The 23,880-nt window shown below is 40.5% G+C and overlaps 1 protein-coding gene across 3 annotated transcripts; it reads right to left on the reverse strand.

Annotated features, from left to right (window-relative positions):
• Positions 1-5,152: 5,152 nt before the first annotated feature.
• Positions 5,153-23,321, reverse strand: SMPD4 (sphingomyelin phosphodiesterase 4). Of its 3 annotated transcripts, none has more exons than XM_074843944.1 (19): positions 23,142-23,321; positions 22,750-22,836; positions 22,108-22,250; positions 21,882-21,957; positions 20,909-21,017; positions 20,251-20,303; positions 19,539-19,690; positions 18,078-18,210; positions 17,369-17,440; positions 13,740-13,829; positions 11,142-11,287; positions 10,581-10,671; positions 9,456-9,556; positions 9,032-9,195; positions 8,121-8,212; positions 7,324-7,557; positions 6,456-6,587; positions 6,161-6,289; positions 5,153-5,691 (listed from the first exon to the last, which is right to left on the reverse strand). In XM_074843944.1, exons 1-19 carry the CDS (start codon positions 23,178-23,180, stop codon positions 5,365-5,367), a joined length of 2,370 nt encoding a protein of 789 aa, XP_074700045.1. In that variant the 5' UTR covers positions 23,181-23,321; the 3' UTR covers positions 5,153-5,364. The 3 variants fall into 3 exon arrangements, with proteins under 3 accessions (XP_074700045.1, XP_074700042.1, XP_074700044.1); XM_074843941.1 differs by having other exon boundaries at positions 8,121-8,326; XM_074843943.1 differs by lacking the exon at positions 13,740-13,829 and having other exon boundaries at positions 8,121-8,326.
• Positions 23,322-23,880: the final 559 nt, after the last annotated feature.

Consider the following 23,880-nt stretch of genomic DNA (forward strand, 5'->3'; position numbering starts at 1 on the left):
TACTGCTCTTCCCATGTTGATCCTTAGAAACCAGTTCTGTTGTGTCTGTTGGATGATGGTTACTTTGTTCTATGATAAGGGACAACTTGTACGCTTTGAAGGTTAGGGGAGGAAATCATAAATAGCTCTTCATCCCATGCAACAGTATCTTTACTGTCCTCGTAGTGAATTGGAAGATGTGGTCAAGAGATTAGTGATGGTATCACAAACAAAAGATGTAGTGTTTTAACCAATACTGTTACATAGCTGATGCTTTCCCTAGGGCAAAAGAACCAGCAGCACCAATAGTTTGTAATATGTAATTAAGTCATAACCCAAGAAATGAGGATAGAACCAGGTGGGGGTTTTAAATATATTGCCAAGGTCTAACACCGAGATATGTATAGCGTTTATTTCTTAACAATTTGGTTAAAACTTACCTGGAAATAGATGCTAAACATGCATGTCCCTCAGGTTTACAATAACTTTGCAGTTTTCAGAGCTATCACTATAGTACCTTTCGGTTTTCCTTCAAACAAGATGTAATGAGATGTTAGACTAAGGGGTGGGGTAGGCATCCTAACATACAGCCACTTCTCAGTTGGGAAATAAATCATAGAAACTGGAAGTGGGTCGTGTACCCACAGCATGTCAAATTAACAGCTGTGTATCAATGTAGCTCCCTGTCTTTTCTCTGCCTGCCTTTTCTGTTGATGGGCAAACTGTCATAAGCTGCTTATAGATCTTGCTAAAATAAAAAATGCAAGCTTATTCCCAGATCCTTGGAAAGGTACACCAAAGTGGGAGTACATTGGTAATAATGCTTGGGTACTTTACCAGCTGTTGGGGCATTAAAAGTGAATTCAGAAAACGCCTGCTATGAAAAATTCAGGGCTTCATGACTTTCAGAAATGCACAGATCTGTTATGAAAACAGAAATATGCAAGTCTGATTCTTTTCTTGAACAAATGGCATACAAAATGAATTCATAATCTGCTTTTACTTGAAATGAGGTGACAATAGCAATTGAAGAATCTATCATGAAACTTCAATGTAAATGTTTAAAGCAGTAATAAGGAAATGAGAATAAAGAGTAAGAGTGTTGAATTAAAGCGCAGTTCAATGAAGATGGCCTCTTTGAGTAGCCTGAGTTTTCCTCTGTCTCAACAAAGCTATTCACTGGTGTTTGTTTCAGTGGTGGCAAAACTGCCTTTTTTATAACAAGCACTGGTGTGGCAGTCAGACAGCAGAGGGGACTGCAGCAAATCAGTGTTACTGGGGTTGCCTGAAACCATCTCTTTTTCAATTAGGAGAGATACTGGGTTAGGATTACTGCCCTGCTGGTGTGCTCAGTGATTGTGTGACAGACTGTCCTGTCTGGCTGATGAGACTTTAAACTTCAGCGAGAACTTTCTTCCCCAAAGTCTGGTTTTGTATCTTTGCTGTATGAGCTACCCTGATCTTGTCCAGCATGGCCAGGCCCTGGGTGCACCAGCAGCTGCTGAGCACAACACATCCTGCCTTTTGGTTCCCCAGGGATGCTCGCCCTTGCTAGGCTCTTGAGACTGGGTGCTTAAGGGCAGAACGTGGGGAAGACATTCTTGCAGGCACTCCTTTTGGGAATTACTGTGCTAATGAACACATCTTCCTGTTTTGAAGCACCATGCCTTTGTTTTTTGGACTCATCCTTTTCCTAGTATGCTACTGAAAATATTTATGCCTTAATATTAATGGAGTATAGTTGTCTTATAGGGTATGGTGATGCTTAAATTTAGAAAAGTGTTTTTCTCCATCTTCTAAAACTATTGATTCCTGATAGAACGTAATGTTAAAACTGCTCTGACCTGGTTCATTCTGCACAAAGGAAAAGGGATTTTCACTTGTAGATCATTTTTTATGGGCCAAATCTGACCATAAAAGGCATGAAGTGTACTAGAGAGCTAATACAGTTAATACTGACAGTGTGACCTAATAAAACTGGTTTGCATATCAGTGGACTAAATTAAAAATTCTTTGATTCTATTCTGATAAATGCTACCTTCTAAAGAGGCTTGTATTACAGTATCTCCTCTCTCTGTTTCTCACCTGTATGAGATCTGTGAGGGTTTTTTTTGAGAATATCATCTCTTATGGATGTCGCCTTAAAGCACCAAACATTTGAGAGGAGCTATAAGAAGCAGGGCAGTTCCTGTCATTTGAGTGTTCTGTATAAATATTTGAGAAAGTCCTGTGACTGCAGAGCTGATTATGGGAGTAGTCTGGAGTGGCAGTTTAAGCAAATAAGTTTGCAAAGCCAAGGCCCTTGAGTATCAAATTACCCAAATCAGACTTGCAGCAGGGCAATTACAGCATCACAGCAGGACAATGACTACTAAGTAGGAAATATCTTCTTGTATGCTTGTGTGGAACATAGTGAGATTCAACCCTTGTGCAGCTCTAATGCTCAAGCAAATTGGTGGATTTGTTAGCAAAAACTGGTTATTGCAGGCTTACTTTCATGATATTGAAGACTTTGGTTTCTACAGCATGTTTATTTACATTTAGCTTATGAAACCTCATTTCACTTCGATTAGTTCTCTCTCCCATGTGCCCCACTGTGGCATATTTTTAGTGAGCACAAAATGGTTGTCATTTTCCTGATTGAGTTGCCTTTGGAAGCTGATCTGATCAGAATTCCTCTTTGTGCATCTCTTGATGTATTGCCCCAAAGAACATTTAGTGTTGTTAAAAAAAAGTAGCTCAGAGAATGGAAATTGCAGGAAGGGGTGAGAGTGAACATGGGGACAGAAACATGCAGCTGGGCCTGCTATTTGCCATACTCTGAGGGCAGAAACAAGCTGATGGGGAAATGGAGCCCCTTAGTCCCAGAGAAATAAGGATGTTTTGAAATCACAAAATAAACTATGAAACACCTGCTTTTTCTTGTTTAGTAGCCTAGGTTGGGCCATTTTGTTAATAAGACACTTGACTGAGATCTCTGCCCTTGATTAGAGATGGTTTGAGGAATGGATTTTTTGCAGTTGCTGAATGTGTTCTCTCCAGAAACCTGACATACCTTTTACTGAGGAACTTTCTTTTTAATCAAATGTTTTGACTCCTGTGTCGCCATGGAGGGTAAGTACTGTGATGATAAGCTGGGGATATAACATGAAGGTAGCTAACATGGAGATGCACATGACTTCATTTAAAAAACAAAGTCAACCTTTTATATAGTAGCATCATGGAAGTTGCTAGATAGCATATAGACTTGCTTCTAGAGGACAGTACTAAATATTCCTACCACAAATTCCACCCCCCAACATTCTCAGCACTGTATTTATGTTTCATATTAGCCAACAGCAGAGCTTGTAAACAAAAAAACAAAAAACCAAACAAAAACCCCCACCAAACAAAAAACAACCAAACAAAAAACTCCACAAAAAGCTATGACCTGGGAGGTGGTAACCTAGAAGTGGCCTCCCTTACTCTCTAGAACTTGGAAAAAAAAGCATAATTTTTGCCGTGTGTGTGTGAACAAAATCCTAATTATAGCTTATGCTGAGTGAAGTGCCTGGCAGCATATCTCACAGCAGCTTGGTGTGAGGAATAAAATGTCTTGCTAAAAATGCTGTACTGCAGCAGCAGGCAGTACAGAAATACTGCATTCCTCTCTCCTTTTCCCCTGTGCTTCCAAGTGGCTTCAGTAAAGCATATGATTTTGTGTGCAGATCTGGTTTGTTAAAATGTAGCTCAAGCTAGTGCTGAGAATACAGTGCATTACATTGCTAGGGACACACCTCTAGCTTTGCCTGGCCTGCTGTTGCTGTTTAGAAGAAACTGTGTTTCTAACGTCTAAATGACCCTCAGCTACTCCATTTTTCTGTATAAGCTGACCACAGTGCTCTTGCTTAAAGTACAGCTCTGAGTTACTGAGTGTAGGTCATCAATGGCCCTGGGTCAAGATACACTGCAAAAGGTTTTCAAGACTTCATGCAGCTCAGTCTTCAGTTGTGAGCAGATGACACGGTAACGCGTGATCTGTCACAGCTTTGAATTCATCCTGTCTGCAGCAACAGGAAAATGTAGCATACCTTTTAGTAGCAATCCCATGTTCATTTTGAGTTTAATGAATGAGATTAAGGAAGATATTCCTTAAAGTGGGAAAATACTTTTTTTTTAAAAAAAAAACCAACTCATTTAAGGAAGCACAGAGAGTGATAGTTGCTGCTGAGGAGCAGCTGTTGCTGTCCCCCCTCCCAGGACCACCCTCCATTCCTCTCACGGTCCCTTGCAGGGGGGCAGAGCTCTGCCCACCCAGCACTGCGCTGCCCGGCGCCTCACCGTGGGTGCGGGGGCTGCGGGCAGCTCCCTCCCCCAGTCCCAGTGGCACAAGCCGGGGTCAAGGCAGCAGTGGGGCTGAGCTCTGGTGTCAGATGCTGCCATCAATGTGTTAAATGCCTGTGTGGGTGCTCTCGGATTTGTTTAGTAAATGGTTTCTCTCCTGCCACACTGCTGTGCACAGTCCTTAATGCTTTATGGGAGTACTGCTGCTGCAGCACAGCTGCTTGAGAGGGGAACTGATGGATTCCTTAAACATTGATGGAAGAAAATAGGATTTCTTGCCCTTTTCATGTTAGGGGAGAGGACAACAAAGTATTTGTTGAACTCTCAGAGAAGAATGCTCCTATGTGCTGGCCAAAACTGTCCCGGTAGAGCTACAGTAAGGTTACAGGGGAAACAGCAGTAACTTCTGTTTTTACAACCAAGCGTTAATACCCCCTTGAGCACAGTGCCTCTCAAAGAGGTGCAAACACATGGAGAAGTGGTTTATGGAGGTAGAAGACATAAACCTGCCTGGGTTGGGGAGGGCTCAAGGCAGGGAAGAGGAGGTTTAAGCCCAGCACTGGGCTATGAGATGCCAGTCTTACTGCCTTGTCCCATCTTCTGGGTTTTTTTTCCTATCACTGCAACTTCCTATAAATTTCCTGATGCACTGCTCTTTCTGTTGCCTTAACTGCTTTGCCTGTAAGCATAATCTGTTAAGTCCTACAGCTAATTCTTGCTTTAGAACAGTGTAAGAGGCTTCAAATGCAGTTACTGCCAAATCAAAAATATTTCTGCATATGGCAGGATTCATTTCAGTATTATAAATACTGATAGCTCATTCTTCCCCCCTCAAAAAAAAGTCATTCACTAGATTCTATGGGAACACTTTTATAAAAATAGAATATACATCGATTCTCTCCATTCCACAAGACCACATCATTGTTTATAAAACTCAATTAACTTTCATATTAAAAAATACTTTAGGAAGATCTGATATGGTACTTCAAACATTTTAGTCATTGAATCCCAGGCTCCTCCTTAAAACATTTATTTTTACAAATGTAAGCCAAGAGAAGGAAATTAGTGTTCATGTGGCTTCCATCCTTCAGAGAAAAAAGTCATTATTATGGCATAGAGAAAATATGCAATCAGGATAATGAATGTGCAGCCCACTGGCCCAATGTAAAACCAGGATGCCATGAAGTAGATCATCAGCAAAGAAATGAGAGTCCTGTAGCTAGCCAGGAACCTCAGACTGATTCTTGGTCCCCAGTTCTGGCTTGTTCTGTCCTTCACCATGGGAGTATACCTGGTTTTCTGTACGAGGTGGGGGTTGGTAAGATGATAGCGACAAAGTCGGCCAACAAAATCTTCCCTGGAGCAAAGCACATCCATCTGATCAGCAAACTGAGGTAAGAAAAATTTAAACATTAGTATTCTACTGCAACTGCTGTCATAAAATAAGTGTAACTTACTTTACAATTTTCTTCATTTACAGGATGTGGATTATAGGAAATAGAGGCAGGGAAAAATCAAAATGCACTTTTAAATAGTAGAACTGCTTTAGCAGAGACTTGCCTTGTATCTATCAAACCTACAGAAAGGATTTGCTTTCCCTGGTTTAGAAACATTCATTCTGAATGATACTCCATTGTTCACCAGGCACAAAGAATACATTTTAAATGTTATTTATTAATGATTTGTGTAGGAAAAGCAGAACTACAGGTAGAGAAGCAGGCCTGATACTACTAGGAAATACCCATCTAGACCACAGTAAAGGAGACAGAGCAAGAACAAGTGTCATATATATGTGCAAGTGCAGTGAAGAACAGAAATTTGCAAAGGAAAATATAAAAGGAGGCAGTGCTGTACTTACTCTTTCGTTAAGCACCGAGGATAAACGAAATAGGAGGCGGACAAGAGTGGCATTTTCATAGCTTCGGATGGGCTGAAGCTCAGTATCTCCTTGATACTGCACCTCAAATCTACGTAGGCCGTTTATGATCTAGAAACAGGAAAATAAACCCTTTATCTTGCAGCTCCCATCTGAAACACCTTTATACAGGCACCTCTCTTAGCCCCAAATAAGTTGCTTTTCTCTTGATGCAGAAGGACAACCTGTTTTTTCAAGAACAATCTAGGGTAGCGATATGGAATCTTTCTTCTCTCACCTGGTACCTGCCAAGGGGTGTAAGAATGAGGCCATCCTCGCTTTCAATGCAGTCTGGAAGCTGTTTTTTTCCATTCTCGTCTTGAGCGGTCCCACACTTCATCATCATCTGGGTCAGCTGGGCTTCATTCAGCTACTCAAGAATAACACAGTTCTAAAGCATGTGTTTGATCTACCCCTTCCATTTCATTTATTTCTTCCTTCACAAACTCCTTAGCACTGGAAACCTTTGACAGCCAGCACAGATACCAAGAACTGCTTAACAGCACCTCAGTTAGATATTAAAAGCTGATAAAAGTCTCCAGATTTCTTTATCTGTGCTTGTCAAATCTGAGAGGTGTTCTGTTTTATATGTCCCTTACTCCTCAAGAGCTGTCCAATAGCTGTCTTCTAGGTCAACTCTGTATGAGGGAGTGTGACTGACAGAGAAATTAATGTTCTTTTAAGTTTAACCAAAGAAACAGACTACTACTAGTTCATCTATTCATCTATAGCTGCAGTTGTATGTTGTATTTTTATTGCTCTTTACATTTATAAGATACTGGACTGTTTTACAATTTAAGCCATGACTTGCCTGTTTGTAAACATGAGACAGGTTTGGTATAAACTACACAGTCCAAAAGAGTGGTCACTTGAAACAAAGTAGACCTGATATTCAGAAATTCAGAGCATCTAGTTCCATCTATATTGAAAGGGGTTTTGAACTGGTCAGGTAGAGTCAAGCCTAGAAGACATTTACAACAAAATTTGCTAGCAGGGTCTCTGGATGGCTTTGTGACCCCACAAAGTACAAGAGAGACAAAAGTACATTTGAGGAATCCTGACTCGTTTGCACTGCCACATAAAGTTCTTAGAAAGATACTACGTACCTTGAAGATTTGGCACAAGTATTCCAGTGCCTTCTCTAAATATTCGTCTGTTTTTTTGATGCTGTCTTGCCCAATTTCATCAAGGTCATTGCCTGTGTAGGAACCATTCATTTCAGATGGTGTAAATCTAAACCATGAAAAGAAGGATTGGCTAGCCATTGTCTCTGCAGAGTGGTCTGATATGGATTTTGCTGTCTGCTGTGCCTGACAAATTAACTGAGCCAGTTTTAACACCTAAAACAAAAAGAAATTGTGTGGGACAAACATAAGGAACTGCTAAGCATCAATACATGGATAAAACTGTGCCTTGATAGCTGGTAGTGAGAGCAAATGCAGCAAACTTGCTCTCTTGGCTCATATAGATTTCTGCTAAGACTGTTGTTTGCATTTCCAATAGTGCAAAGGTAGTTCTTTGCTGTTGAAGCACTTGAGTGCTTCTTCATTTTTTCAGCTGCTTTTTTTTTCCTCCTGCTATTTTTATCTGACTGGCTGATAGGTACTAATCAATACAATGAACCAGAAGTTCACAATAAGCATGTTTGGGAGGAAATGCTCACAATATACTACTCCAAGGCAGCAAGCTGTTAAATTAACTACTTATTTAGCAAATAGCAAGCAGATTTTTACAGCTATGCTGGATTGAGACCCCTGAGGTTCTAGATGTCACCATCAGTAAACTTAACTATACAGTAGTGCAGTAAAGTTGTCCACTCTTAACTTATCATAATATGGATGCTCAGCACTGAGAAAACACCTGTCAAAGTAAAAAGACACGTGACAAAAAACTTGTTGCTTACCAAATTTCTGACTTCTGTGCCAAACATCTGTTTATACTGGAAGTCCTGTCCTTCCAGGCTGTAAACATGACTCTTCACCTTAAACGAGGCATCTGTAATAGTTGGAGGCCATGATGAGAAGAAGCTCCCACCAAATGGAGGGGTCATAAAAAGTCGGTGTTGACGATGGGGAATAACAAGTTCTGGCTCCAGGAATAACTGTTCTCCTAGAATTTCAGAAGAGTAGTGAAGATTGTTACATAATACTCCTGTTTTCGCCTGGGGAAGGTCTAGCTACAAAGCATCTTAAGTCAGTTGGGCGACTTGCTTTTAGGTAGGCAGGTAGTTCTAGGGGGAAAGAGGCCTTAATTACCTTTTTTTCATGTAATCCTCTCTGCCCACAGCAGAACATGTCAGAGTGCATTTAAATGCAGACCATACAGACAGCATTTTAAGCCTTTAACTTTTTTTCAACAAAGGCAGTACAGAACCATGACACTTAAGACACTGATACTTGTCAAATCTTGCCTCTCCCAATTTTACTGTATCCTGATTATCCTGAAGTGCATACAAGACTAAGTGACTCTGTTTTGCTAAGCATAGATACCTTTAGAGGTATAAGAAGTTTTAATCCTGAGCTAAATAATCAAGTGTAAGAAAAACTGACTTTATTGTATACACCCAATATCATGTGTTTTACTCTTTCAAAGAAAAATTGTGGGATGAAATCTTGATGATGGTGGTTAGAAAGAACTATAGGCATATTAAACCAACACGACAAACATTAGTGAAGACACAGACTTTCAAATGGCAAAACAGCGTGCAAAATGGGAGAGTCGGTCTATTCACCTCAGTGCTTCAGAGGTAAGATGTACCCATTGTAAAGAAAGATTTGAGACAGAGCAGCATAAGATGTTAAAATACCCATTTACCTTTCAGGATCATTTCAGCTAGATTGGGCTGAGCAAAGACCTTGGCTACTCGGAACACCATGAGAGCATTTTTTGGACTGACCAAGTCTGTTCGAAGAGCTCTGTTCAGAAATCCTACAAACAGCTTAGTATACATGAGTAGGTTTTCTTGAATGAAGGCAGCCCTGTCAAAGTAAGTACAGGATTTGTGAGTACAGCTATTTAAATAACTGTCACCAAACGAGTCATTAAGGGAATGTTTTATACTGTCTCTGGAAAGATGGTCTATTTCCACTGAGCTGGAATACTCCTCTCAGAACAAAAGCTTGTGTTGTAACAAATAATCTCAGATCTTGTACCGGAAGCTGAAATTCTGCTGTTTTATTCAGGATCTGCATAAACTTGAGGCTTTGTTCAGATTACTCACAGTTGCTTTCCTCCTTACCATTTCTCTGACACGCTGCGAGGCAAGGGCTCTGCACTTTGAGGTGGCTTTTCTGGAGCATACCTCCAAGGCTGCAAGTAACTTAACCACATCTCAAGAACCTAAGCAAAACCACACACAGAAAAACACATGAGTATCAGTACTTTTTGGAAAGGAAGACAGAAAGGGTTTTTTTTTCTTTCTTTTAAACCTAGTGAATATTATCTTAATAATACCCCGAAGTTTTTAGGAATAAAGCTCTCTCTAGTAATCTGAGTATCTTTGAAAAAGAACTGAAAACACTAAGTGCATGTTCGTTAGGACTAATCTGGACTTTCTGTAATACCCAAATGAGATGGCACTCAAACTGCTTCTCCAAAAAAATACAACTTAGTTGGTGGCTACACTTAAGGTGCATTTAACAGCTCTGATAGTGTTCACCAAATCCCTACTGAAGTAAGTAAACAAGATAACTACATTAATGTAATTTCAGCTCTTGTCTTCTGCATAGACATACCCACCACCCTGAGGAAACACAGTGGAGTCCTGATTGCACTGAAGCCAAGACTAGGTTTGCCATGGCCTCTGTAAACATTTCTTCGGACATTCTGCCTTACACATGTACCTCAAACACTGCGATATAGCTAACTATAGGTCTAGTGAGCAAGTTGTAGCCATGCTAGATTTTCTACATTTTTAAAACTCCTACATTAATTACCAAGAGTCACTGTCAGATGTATTTCTTTCCCTGCTTGCAGGAGGTAATATTTGCAGTATCTTGCTATCGTAAATAAATATCGTATTACTTTTGTTTATGACCTATCATATTAGATAAGATATTAAGAAATTTGGACCTATAAGAATGTATCTGTCTTAAGAGTAACACCTACTTTTTTCAATCAACAGCCATTTTCAGTGTCAGAAAAATCAGCCAACAACCCGTAGTAATTCTCACCAAGTTCTATTCAACTTCCTTCTTATGTCTAATTAGCACTCTTTCTCTAATGTTAAATGTACACGTTATATAAAGAATTTCACTGCTCTAGGAAAAAAAAAGATTTAAAGACCAAGAAATAGCTGCTAAACAGCAATAACTAATTACTAGTTCTGTTGAGTACAGACTTAGAAAGAGAAGTGGGTACATACTGCTCTGAAAGAGGCATCCAGAGGCCAGTGGCCAAAACAGTGTTGCAGAAAGATATAAAGTTTCTCCTGGACAAACCGAGGAATTACAACCCTGCAAACAGATTCAAAAACAATTACATGTATAAATCAGCAACAAATTTTAAAAACAAAAAAACCCTACCCAACCAACCAACAACCCAACACACTTCTACAAATGCAAATACAGAAAGGACTGACCCAAACTTGTTCTTCCTTAACTGAAGCTACTTCTGGCCATTGAATTTCAACTCAAATACATAAATATAAAATTCTCCACTAACCTTGGCCAGAATCCTCTGGTAGCATTTTCTTTTCTCTGACTTGTGCCAAGATATAGACTAGTGTAATTGCAAGACATCCCCCCTCCTGAAGCTGCCCCCACATCTAGTGGATGTGAGAAACAATCCATTACCTCTCATGTGCTTTTAATAATGTACTTCTGTATTTAGCCATCAAAACAACCTAATTCAACCTCTCAGTGAAAGTGGAGTTCTTCAGGGAGAAGGTCTAGATGTTTCAGAGACCAGCTGCTCCTGTACTTACCTTTTAAACTCCTCTAGTGGGCTGGCTGTGTGGGAGTGGGCTGAAGGGGAGAGAGGCTCTGGTTTCAGACTGTTGCTGAAAGCATGCAGATGTTTCACAAGCAGCCTTACCACTAGCACATGCTCTTCAGTGGGCTTAAATGACTCCTAGATTCAAAGCAAAAGACAGGAAGATAATGAGTATCATATGCTAAATGTCCAGGAGATAATTCAGGAAAATTATATTCTCAGATCGAAATACAAGAAATGCTCTCTTCCTTCTAGGTTCTTCACCGTAGCTTGGTGCCACCTGGTTTTAGATAGACTTGCTCCCAGGACAAGCTGCATCAATCTTCTGCCACCAGTTCACTAAGAAACAGTAGCATATTTTTGATAACGTGATTGTAAGAAAAAGTATCTACAGTACTCTAACGCACCGAATTTCAGGCTAGCATTAAGGAACAGAATAACTTGTAGATTTCTACTTACCCCTTTCTGAAAAAAGAATATTCAGCCTTTCATTATGGTTATAAGTTCATTGCTGTGGACAGCACAACAGATCCTTTGTTTATGCTCTTGGCTGGCTTTACTGAGTTCTCCTTCCTATGCTGGTACTCATCTGCCTTATAAGAAAGAATAATCCTAGAAAGAGTTATGGTAAGAATAAGAACTGCTTCAAGTCCTGTATGATCCTGTTGCTTCTAGCATCATTATGGGTGGGAGTAGCACAAGGAGTGATGGTGACCCACACTGATGTTACTAACAGAACGAGTGAGTGTATGATATAGCAGGGAGATGAATGAAGTGAAAAAGAGCTAGTTCTCCTGGGTGCCCAGCACCAGAGCTGGTCTTCTCCAGAATCTGGGGACAAAGCACCAAATAATCTCAGTCCATTACTGAAGGCAGATTTTAAGATATCATTTGTATTCTAAGTTTCTCATGTTTCTCAAAAGTTGAGAAGAATGTACGTGAAACGAAAGGTAGAGCTGCAAGTATAATGGAAGATGCCGGAAGATGTATTAGGCAATAGCTGCAAGATGTTTCCAGGATGCCAAATGCAGCTATGCTGAGGTAAGACACTGAATATGACTCTAGGGGACTGGCAGGCATTTTTATACAAAAAGCTTTTACTTCTTAAATCCATTCAACAGTATTTCCAGTGCAGGGGGCGGGGACGAGGGTGGGGGTGTGTGTGTCCTTTCTCTGCAATGCCTGAGGCAAAGCAGATGGGTTTTTATAATCTCTTAACATTTTTACTACACTGTAAAATTAACTTCAGGAAAAGATTCAAGGACTGATAATAGATACGTAGTACAGCCAGATCAGAGACTCTTCTAAGAGAGAGGATAACCTGTTACCAGTTCTAATGAAGGCTGGTCTTGTGTTCTTGGCAGCTCCTGGTAAGTCAGCGTGTTTTCTACAGTTGTGAGGAGAGTTTATATAAGAGGGTAGAACTCTGAGAAGTTACTTGGTCCTAGGAGTTCAGATCAGGATTTCCAAAAGCAAGTAGAAAGGTTGAATACTTTGCTATAGGCCTTGAAAGGGTGTAATTTTTTAAAAATTCTAGGCTCCCCTTGAAGGTACCATTTGAACTTACACAACCACCAGTACCACTGTTTCAATACATCATTCCAGGTGATGCTAGTAGTTTTTACACTTAGCAATTCTTGTAATTTCCTTTTAGCCTGGATCAGCACCATTACAAACATTATTGGTTTAAAAACTATTTTTCCTCACAAGTGTTTTCATTGTCAAACCTTAGCTTACAGGATAGATGTATGCCATTCTTTTCTTAACACAGTAATTAGATAAACATAATAGTAAAAAAGATTTAAAGACAAATAGTAGTTCCTGTTTTCCTTTCTAAGCAGTACCTTGAGATATCATAGCACTTTATTAAAAAAAATAAAGAATTAAACAGCAGGGAAATTCCATGTAGTGCTAAAGAGCTTTATAGTGTAATAGAGCTTTATAGTACATATGCTCAGCCCTCCCCTTTCCCAAAATGAAGACCCAATGAATAAAGGGCTGAAGTAGGGAAAGAGGAATCAGCAATCTGTTCCAACAGGAATGTTTCTGCATGCACATTTCCTGAACAATCTGCAAATGTACCACTCGTGTGCTTTTGAAAAAAAGTAAAGTTCAGATTGCCACTACAGATTTTGTGCTATCCAATCACACTTCACTGGCTAAAAATCCCTACCTTGCCTTAATTTTAGGTGACAGCCATGCAAATTCTGATCTTCTCTTCCATGCAAGGTTTGCTTAAATGACTGTTGTATGAGGGGCAGAAATCTGCCATTGGTGGAGCCAGTTTTGGTGTCAAAAAATGTCAGCATAGCTGATAAGCCTCTTTCTAGAAGGCATTACAAGAATGCATCTCTAAAAATGGAGTTCCCAATTAGTCCTCATAATATGCTAGATTTTAACTATTTTCTCCATGGTAATACCTCTCAGTATCTGTTTTCACTGAAAATTTAGTAAATCTCACTGTTCTCAATCAAGATGTAAAACCACACCTTAGGAAAAAGCTGCTGTACAGCTAGCACCACTACAGTTTGCAGATTATATGATGGAACAAGATTTTTAAAAAGGAAACAAAATGAAAAGATGATAATACTTGGTATGCGTGGAGGGCCTGGTAGCTGGATTGGGCAGGACTACCGTGGTGTTTACTGGAGATACTGAGTCGGTAGTGGAGAACCTCCAGCTGAGACAACAGAAACAAAAAGGAAGGGGGGGGAGGGAAAAAAGGAGAGAAGAGAGCAAGAGAAAAAAAAAGTGAGAATGAGCCCAAGGAAGAAGGGTGGGGGGGTGGGAAATGAACATCACAAATACAGTCAGGGACAACATATCACAATAACAACTGCAGCCACAGTATCCTCTTCTTTCTAGTCTTCAGTAGATTAATTCCACAGTATTTCATACCCTTTTATCAACTGGGAGGAGGTGTCAAAAAAAGTATGGCTCTAAGTGGCTGTGGCTGTTCTCTTTGCTACCCTCAGAGCAAGTACTGGTAAGGGATATGGAGCTTTTGCCAAATAAAGTCCCCATTTCAGAAGTTAATTGAACTGCAGCAACAAGGATTTACACACTGTTATGGTGTTTTATTAAATAATGAAGTAAAAGTGTTCAATATTCAAAATGCAATTTTTTTTAGTATTATTCTGAAAACTGTCATTTCTTCTTGTGCTGCTGGAGAAGCAGGGTTTGTATACTGGGAAGAAACTCAAATTGGTACTTTCTTCTTCCCAAGGAACAGGAAGAAAAAAAGTATGGCTTTTCATAATCACTGTGAGCCCATCCAGTAAGTTTCCAGTTTGGATAAATCCTCTGTCTAGTTAAAGGCTGTTTAGGAAGGATGCAGGTCTTGTGAATTTCTTCAAAAGAGGAAATTACTTTTACTATTAGGGAAATGTCACATATATATGAAAAGGCAAAAGACATACCTAACATACAGTGTTATATGCTGATGCAAAAGGCATCTTGCCTTAACACTGAAATCTTTGCAGCCTCAGCCAGATCCCTTCTTGGATGAATAAGGTAAAGAGTATTTTTTGATGGTGTGATGGTGAAGAGGATACTGTAGCAACAGTGACACAGATGTATGAAATTCATGAAAAAACATAAAACGAAAAATGTACACTATACAGATCCCAATGACTACTGTCAGGCATCTAAACTAACTCTCCAGATCACACCTCTGCTGCCTTCAACAGCCCTTACCCAATCTCCTCTAGTGCCAGTTTGGTATCTTTTGGTTTTACACTCTTAGAGTGGTAAGATTGTTACTGCAAACTCCCCAACAGCTCAAACACATCATCTGCTTCATAATCGACTTCCCTGCCACAGGAATCGGCAAGAGCCTGTAGTCTAATGGGTGCTTCACATGCAGTGCTGGGGTCTGTGGCACCTGGCATTGGAAGGTCAGGAAGCATTACGTAAAGTTTTATCAAACAACTTCTTTTTAAGGGTTCATTGTTATTATAGCAGAAGGGAATAGGAAAAGAGATGCTGCACGCTTGGGCTCCAGGTCATCCGAGGAGAAAAAGCAAATAGACAATGTAGAAAAATGGGAAAATAGTTAAATTAATAGGGAAAACAATGAAACTCAGCATAGCAAATGGTGTCAACCTCTGGTTCACACCAGACCCAGAAAGAATTCAAAGCAGTAAAGCAGAAAAGAAGTACATCTTCTCAAAAGAAATTATTTACTATTCATTCCCATTCCACTGTCTTCTACTTGTAGAGAAGTCTGTGATGACATTAACAAGGTTTAAGGAAAAATCTATCATTCCTTGAGGCACTTCACAGAAAAGTTACATATCTGGGATCTGGCTTGGCCCATCAAAGCAAACAAGTCTGAGTGCTGGACAAAGAAAAAGCAAGTTCTGTGGACCCTCATCCTACCTTCCAACACAGGTATGTAGCCATTTCAAGTCACTGATGGTCAAACAGGTCTTGATCCAGAGATGAATGGTCACTAATTACCCCTCCTTCCACACACACAGAAGGCTAAATGGAATCAAGTGAACCTGCCTAATTATTAATAATTTTAAGAATAATGTTAAGGCTGATCTTGGGTTTCCAGTCAAGCCCTTTAACCCTTATGTTAAAATGGAACTTGCATTTCTGCATATTCTACTTCCTCCTTTGAGGAACTATGAAGCAGACTATTCTCCTTCAGCCCACCCTGAGACCAGTCTACAAAGCTGAGTTTAAGCACCACAGGCTTATGAACAGTCCTGTTCCCAACTGATCTGAAACCTTTCCTCAGTCCTGCAGGAGGGATCCTTCATCCGTTTATGGATGTCATAGGGAATTCCAGGCCCCTATTCAGGTGTTCTAACCCCCAAAGACTTTTTTACATGCCCATGATTACTTCCCATCAAAGATGAAGCTACACTACCACCAGGGAGTTATAAGCTCAAGTTGTGGCTCAACACAGCTTGTAGAGGACCCTGAAATGATGATTTCAGAGAACTTTAAGCTCTACCTAGGCACTACTCCACCATAACATTGATAGTCATTGTCTATAACTGCTGCTCCCTAGTGTTAGAAGAGAGCATCTGAAATACAGAGGGTGAACAGAGGAGAGAAGTTTAAAGCAATCATTATTTCTGGCCTAATCACAGCGCTTGATGCACAGAGACTAGACAGACAGACAGACCAAAGGTACTTCAAGCAAAGCCTTTCCATCACAGGTGCACAGCCATGCTGCTCGGAGTCCCAAGTGGAGACTTTGCAACATTACTAAGTTTGCATTTTGACCTCAAGAATAAAAAACAAAACCCATCACACTTCAGCTCTCCAATGTTTTTCCCTAGCAAAATATAAATATGTTTGTTATTTTATAGCCTGTGGAGTGAAGGATTAGAATTTCTCAATCAACTCTCATATTGCTCTTTCACACAGGAACAAATCCTGAGTAGCTCTTTATATTTCTCTCCCCTTCTATGAAAGTCCCACTGTGACCCAGAGGGAATTCAGAGGATCAACATTTTCTCCTTCAAATTCCCTTTACATTTATAATGCCTTTGATCTTAGTCCCCCCAACACTTACTTAGTTTTTACATGCAGTAGTTTGTTAATGAACAGGCCACCACAAACTGCTTAGAACAGTGAGCAAGAACATCTGAGCAGGAGCTTGTAAGATATTCTGAACTCTGTAGCTACAGAACTGCTTCTCAAACCATTATGGTGAAAAGCATATTTTGGTATATGAAACAACAGAAACGACTTATTCACTTAACTCTGAAGGACAGTTCAGCAAGATTTCCTTTTTTAATTTGGATTTATGCTAAAAGACGGTTACAGATCTTAGAAATTACTAATTGGTATTTCAGTAACAGTTGCTATCACTGCTGGAAATCAATTTTATCTATTTTTAGCAGCCATGTTGCCCCAGTGGGACTTAGCACTATGGTTTTATAGTAGCATCTTCCCTGTCATTAGTAGTTTGATTACTGGTGTTCAGATTGTTGTGACCATCCCACAAACTCATCTTTTACAAAAAACAAAACAAAAACAACACAACTTCTGCAATGAAGGCAAATCTGGATGACACACTTATTCACAACATTCTTCATAACTGGATTAGCAATTTTGACACACTCATGTAGAGACTTTGGTAAGTTATTTCTTTCCTTTGGACCAATATACCAAAATTTCTCCACAGAATAGGAGATTTACCCCAAGATAAGAGGTCAACTGTCAGGTGATGCTCATGAATGAAGTACAAACTATTACCTTGACATGAGGGGACTGCATTTTCTGATACATTTCCAGTGAATAATGATGAAGCCACATTTCAACAAAGATCTGCAAAACAAGTATTTTCTCAGCTAGGAAAGAGAAATAATTCAGGACTTCTCAGTCACAAGCTAGGTACAGGGAACACCATGGTATATCACTTGAAAACTAAGCTGTACTTGTAAATAGACCGGCACCTATTCAGAGATGTTTCAGGTTATCATCATGTCAATGCCAATGACTGAGCTGGCATACTGTTAGCACCTGATAAGCATTAATAATTCAGTTCAGCAACATGGTAGGAACTTGTTTCAGAACAACTGTTAAGTCCAGATTCTCCTTTCCTTTCCCTTGATGGTGAACGGAACCAATTTCTCTGTGATTAACCTTTGCTTAGAGCATAGAATTTATGTAAGATTCAAGAAAAAAAAAAGAAAATGATGTTTAGAAACTTTTCTGGAAAAAATTACTCAAACGTTTGAGATCAGTTGCTAGATATGCAGTCTAAACAAAAAAGATACTAAGTGCCTTTCTAAATTACAACTTAACAGTTTCACAGTGGTTCTTTGTTTCAGTAACTGTACTGCTCAATTCCAAAAACATGCTAAAGCAAAATGGCATAACTGTCTCTGGTTTAAAAAGAAGGGATTCCTCAGTTAGCAGCAAGAAATGTTGCAGGGTGTTTTCTTCCTTAAATCCAACTTACCTGAAGCAGTGTTTCTGATCTCCAGATCTCCTGGGAAGCTGGGTCAGCATTCACAGAAGGCTGATGGGCAACGTGCCGTTTCAGCAAGCTGGTGTGATGCATGCCGTAGGAAGTGAAAGGCACTGCTGGAGACCTTTAAAGACAAATGAAAGGACATACTGAAGTCAGTAAGCCTCAGTACAGGGAAATAGATCGTTGCTTTTTATCATTGGTTTATAAACTGCAAAATAGTCTTTAAGTAAAACTGCATAGTTGATTATATACAGTTCAAACTTCTGTGATGTGTTATAATCACTAGTCACTCTTACTATAAACAAACACTACATCACTATTCATACTGCATTGAACCAGCTTTACACAGATCTGACGTTAAGTTCAATGACACGTGGTTTTTCACTTTCTCCTTCAGTTTGTTTTCTTTCACTCTGCCTTCCACATTCATAATTCACCTGATCTGTATTTTACCGGGTATATGCTAAGGCTCAACAGACCATGGAAATTAATATTTGAAATGTATTTAAAATGCAGTTATCTAAAATATAATGGCTATCTGTTTTTACATTTGTATAAAACTGCTAAAATTGGTAACATTTTATAAATTCGAGTAGCAAAACCAATTTAGAAAACATGGACTTACACACACGTAGCCATTACAAAGAACAAAAGACTGGGTGCTTGTATTGGAGAATTCTCACTTCACCTTTGTGAGTTTGTTTTTATGCCATTATCACACAGACATATAGAACTTCAGTGAGTGTCAATAATCTTTCATCCTCTTCCTTCCAGTTGTGGCTAAATAGCTTGATCTATTACCACACAAAAACTCACTTGAAGTGCAGTCACTCATTATAGGATCTGATTACTAATATGTGTCTTGGCTTTTTATATCAGGAAGTTATAAACTAAGAAACCTATGAGCACTATCAGTCTGCAACAAAGCCACAGACACGGTCCTGACACAGCAGTTTCAAAGAACCACAAAATAGGTAATGAGAGCATTAAACAATTAAGGATGGCAACCTCAGAACTGAAACAAAACGACCAACTGCCAAGTTGGCTGGCTTTATAGCAGCATCAACAAAAGATGCAAGTTTCCTTGTGGCAGTGGTTATCACATACCATATGTATCTGAAGATAGTGAAAACTATTGTCAAGTACAGTCAGATCTGTCCTACTCCAGTTGCAGGGCACAAAACACAACTGGAGTTGTTGAACTGATGAATTTTTGCTGCCTGTACGTGCCTTTTCTGCTCAAATAATAGCTACCTTTCAGACTTTCAAATGAAACCTTTATGGTAAAATTAAGTGAACGTAGATCTATTTATTTGTTGTAATTATATAGTAAGTACATACAGATCATAAAGAGCAGAGGTGTTTTCTACTTGTTAGAGATTTTGTTCCACCAAGCTGTATTTTGTAAGCACTGTTCCTGCAATTTGCCTCTGGCACTGCAGTCATTACCTGGGAGTTGGGGAAGGGATGGCTCCCCCAGGATTTGAAGAAGGTGGAGGAAGGACACTTCCTTCTGTGGGTAAGAAACACTTCAGGTATGTGTCCACCAAGGTGAAATAAGCACTGTTGGAAGGGCTGATGTGATGGGTGATGGGAGAGTTCTGAAACAGATGCACAGGATACACCTGGAGTTATATACTGTCACTTTAAGCCACTGCTAGGGAGTGTCTGCTACACAGCCGGACCCATTTAGTATAAATAAGCAGAAGCCTAGTGGTTATAAGGAGTGAATTGACAACAAAGACACTTTGGAGCAAAGGTAAACTAACTAACTGTAAGAGAACTGTTGCTGTAGTAGTGAATGTAGCCAAGTAGAGTGCAGTGTTATATAGCACAGGTACCAACAGGAAGAGGAACCAAATAACCAGACACCATAGTACAAAGCTGTGGTTATGACTGTATAAACAGTGTTATTGGGTAGGGAACCCATCTGGAATCCATTGCCTGCTCTATGTTGGCATGTTGTTGGACAGACTGCTCGCTGGTATATCTAAGGTGGGTATTTTGTTTATTATCCAGTCTTACATCATCAACTCAACCAAAGTAGTAACAAATTCTGAAAGTACAGATAAAACTGCTGGACAGCATCTCAGCAGGCTCTTAAAGCATTGTGAAGAAAGGTTAATATTATTTCAAGGGAAAAATTGCAAAAGGTACTTACCTTCTGTGTAATCAAACTAATTGCAAAGTAAAACATGTAATATTCAAATGGATCTAGAAGAACGGAGTCAAGGATCAGATAATAAAAACAGGTACAACTGTTAGATATCTGAGGATGCTGACTAGACATTAAATTATTATTTTGTCAATGCTAAATTAACTTGCTAGAGCTTAACAGCAAATTCAGCTTTGCCTTCTTGCTTTCCAACTGACTCAAACATTGGTAATGGAGGTCTTCTCTATGTGACAAAGTGTGTTTGCATTGCTCTTAGCACATGTGACTATCTCAAACTGAAACCAGTGCAGCAGAATCTAGTCTGCTTTCAACTAGTACACTAGCTGCAAAGTTAACATGCCCTTTTTCTATCATATTACATAAACTATGAGTAGTTACGAAAACAAAAATTGTGAAATACAGACTCTATTGAAATCACTGGGAATTCTGTTGTTGACTGAATAAGGCCAGAAATTCCCCCACAAGGGTTTATAAGAGGCCAAATTTATCTTTCGTTGGAATCTAAACATTTCTAATCAGCCCAAACTCTTTGGCACAACTGTGATTTACCATAGACATGTAATAAATATACAGCAGAAATGCTTGTAATCTCTCAGTTTTAGATATTTAAAAGGAATTAAATATCCAACTGTTAAAAGGATACTAAGAGCTAAGTTCAAACCTAAACCACCAGCTGAAGGAAACTGGACTTTGTTGTGGTATAAAGAGCATTCTGGTAGGACTTGCTCTTGTATTGAAGCCTTCACAGGGCCCTGAAAGACAGAGTAATGAAATATTAGTCTGGCTACTCAGCATAATTGCAGAGTATGTTTTCAGACAGTGAAGTCCTGCTGCATACCAGCATTCTGGGATGGTATCTACATTCAGCTCAGTGGGATTTTACTGCATTGCAGTAGTTCCTTGGGCAAATGCATACTTTTAGGTAACTGCCAACTTGCTCATTGAAAATGAGTATTCAGTATAATTAAAAGAACCTTCACCAAGACTTTTCTAGTTGCAGTGGGAGCAGAAGACTGGTGTTTGCCTGATGGCTGATGGTTTTGTTAGGGCAACTGAGCTGTGGACCAGGAACTACTATATACTTAAATGATGTTTCCTTTTGCTAGACTATAGCACCATCTGAATCAATTTCTAGGTAGCAGGCAGCAATGGAAGAAACAGTGGAACAACTCTGCAGATAACTATTTTTTGTTTGAAATCTCATACTTCATATCCAGGATAGTAGTTAGTCTTCAAACACGTGGGCACACAGCACAGCCAGGGAAGACACTGCTGTGTGACGAGCTTGGAAAACTATTTTCAATCCTGCAATTACTAGTTAACCAAGATAAAGCACACAACTTGCTCTGGGGACAGGGTAAGAATGACAATGCAGCTTTCTTGGCTGAACAGCACAAATATCTAACTGCTGATGACAACCACACCACCTCCTACAAAGTTTATAGCTGGTAACTCTCCTCCTCTAGCAACTGTTTAAAGAAAAAGGTATGCTCTAAACCTGGAGCACTGAGGCTATACCTTGGCCTGCATTGAACCGTACATATAAAGTGCGTGAAGAGTTCCAATAGCTGCAACAACAGCTATATTGCCTTCTTACAAATTTTTCAGTTACTCACTGGAAGAGATGAGACTGGAAAATCATATCTGTACTCCTCTGCTTGGAGCTTGTAAACCAGCTTCATCATTGGGCCACTGCAAACAAGCATCAGAAAGAAAATCCATGGTAAGTACCCTCTCCTGTCTCACTTTTGTGAACTTACGTTTGCACAATGAAAGAAGGTCAAACACTGGTTATTTGTTCACCATACGTTTTTTAATCTGTGCTGAAATGAATCCGTTTACCTGGGATCCAGGAAAGTCAAAGCAACAGAATATTCAGTAGGATTTGTTCTTCCTTGCAAACAGCGAAGATTCCAGCCTACAATGATGCCATCCAGGCTACCAAAAATGCTCTCCACCAGCCATGGGAAGATGCCATGTAGTTCCTTTAGGGGAAACAGACACAAATAGTTAATGTGTACAATTCCTCACTTGGACAACCTCTATTGCACACACTAGAATGCACAACGATACTGTCTGCCAGCTATTTATGACTGTTTCCAGATTATCACTGGGCAGAGCTTCCATTTGGAAGAATGTATTATAGTATTGCAATTACAGGAAATCTGCCCTGATTTCTGATCCTACTAAAGTCGCAACGATACTCATGAGCATCACATGCAATTATTTGTCACATTTTAAGAACTAGTTTACCTTGTAAACTGAGGCCAAAAGTTATTAATGAAGTGCAGTCAACTGAAACGATCTTTTAATGACTAGAAAAGGTTTTTAACTCTTAGAAAATACTGGGTTCCCACTGTTTCACCTGGGTCCTCAAAACTCTTGATAAGAGAAATAGGAACAAAAAAATGAGTAATATGAAAAAAGCAAATTCCCCTGAAGTATGGTGGGCAGTGACTTTCTGAAAAGGCAGCGACTGCTCACCTTGGCAGGAAACTCCTCAATCACCGTCTCGAGATCGTGGCACCTCTGAACAAACGGTTTGTTTACACAATCTGCCTTCAAAGTGGCCTGTTACAAATCATAAGGAATATCAGATCACCACTGCCAGAGAGGACAATATTTATCACAGTCATGACGTAAACATCTCCTAATTACACCGCTCTTCCGGTACAGCATTTCTGTTGATACGGCTGAAGTTACCCCGACCAACCTGGTAACCTCACAGGTACGTAACAAAGCCGACAGTTAGCCAGAAACCGCAAGTCCAACCGAAACGCGACGGCTCTTGCCGCTCCCCGCCCGGCTCGGCTCGGTTCGGCCTCACGGGCTCGGCGCGGCGCCTCCCCGGTGCCCGCCCGCTGCTCCCCACCCACCAGCAGGAAGCTGGGCTGCTGCAGGTGCGGGCCGGCCATGCCGTCTCTCCCCGCGACCGGCGGGCCGCCTGATTCCGGGCCGCGCTGCAGGAAGAGGAGCGGGAACGGCCGTTAACGCTCCCCACAGAACCGCGACACCGACTCCCCGCCGACCGCCGCCTCCCGCGCTGGGCGCCGGCGCAGCCGTTCTGCGTCACCACGGTCGCCCGGCGCGCCGCGGTGACGACACCCCCTGCGGCCGCCGCGCCTCGCGGAGGGGCGCGTGCCGCTGTTGCTATGGTGACGGGCCCAGGGCGCTTCCCTTCCAACATGGCGGGCCGAGGGGCTTCGGCCCCTTCCCCAGAGTCCATGTGGGGGGCTCCGGGAGTTTCTTTTGCGGACGTATCTGGAGAGCTGTTAAAAATTAACGGTCTCGCAAGACAAAGGGGACCGCAGTCAGACAAGCCCACAGCAGCTTGGGCTTTGGCGGTGGTGAAGCCGAAGCCATCGTTTCCTCAGATACTGATGTTTGGAGAGAGCATTTGTGAGCAAAGTAAAAGCAGTGTGGGCAAAGGCAAACCTCATTGATGATCCGTGTTTCCTGACTCTTCAAAAGGGCAGTTTTCATCCAAACTGTGGGTGAAATAAAACCGGTGTATTAGAAGAACATCACGATACTGTGGAGGAAAAGTAGGATTTTTTTAACTAGAAGTTTATTAAATGGCCAGAAAACTACATCAGAAAATGAGGCAGCTGTGAC

This window comes from Strix aluco, chromosome 18 (assembly GCF_031877795.1).
Source record: "Strix aluco isolate bStrAlu1 chromosome 18, bStrAlu1.hap1, whole genome shotgun sequence".
Taxonomy (NCBI): domain Eukaryota; kingdom Metazoa; phylum Chordata; class Aves; order Strigiformes; family Strigidae; genus Strix; species Strix aluco.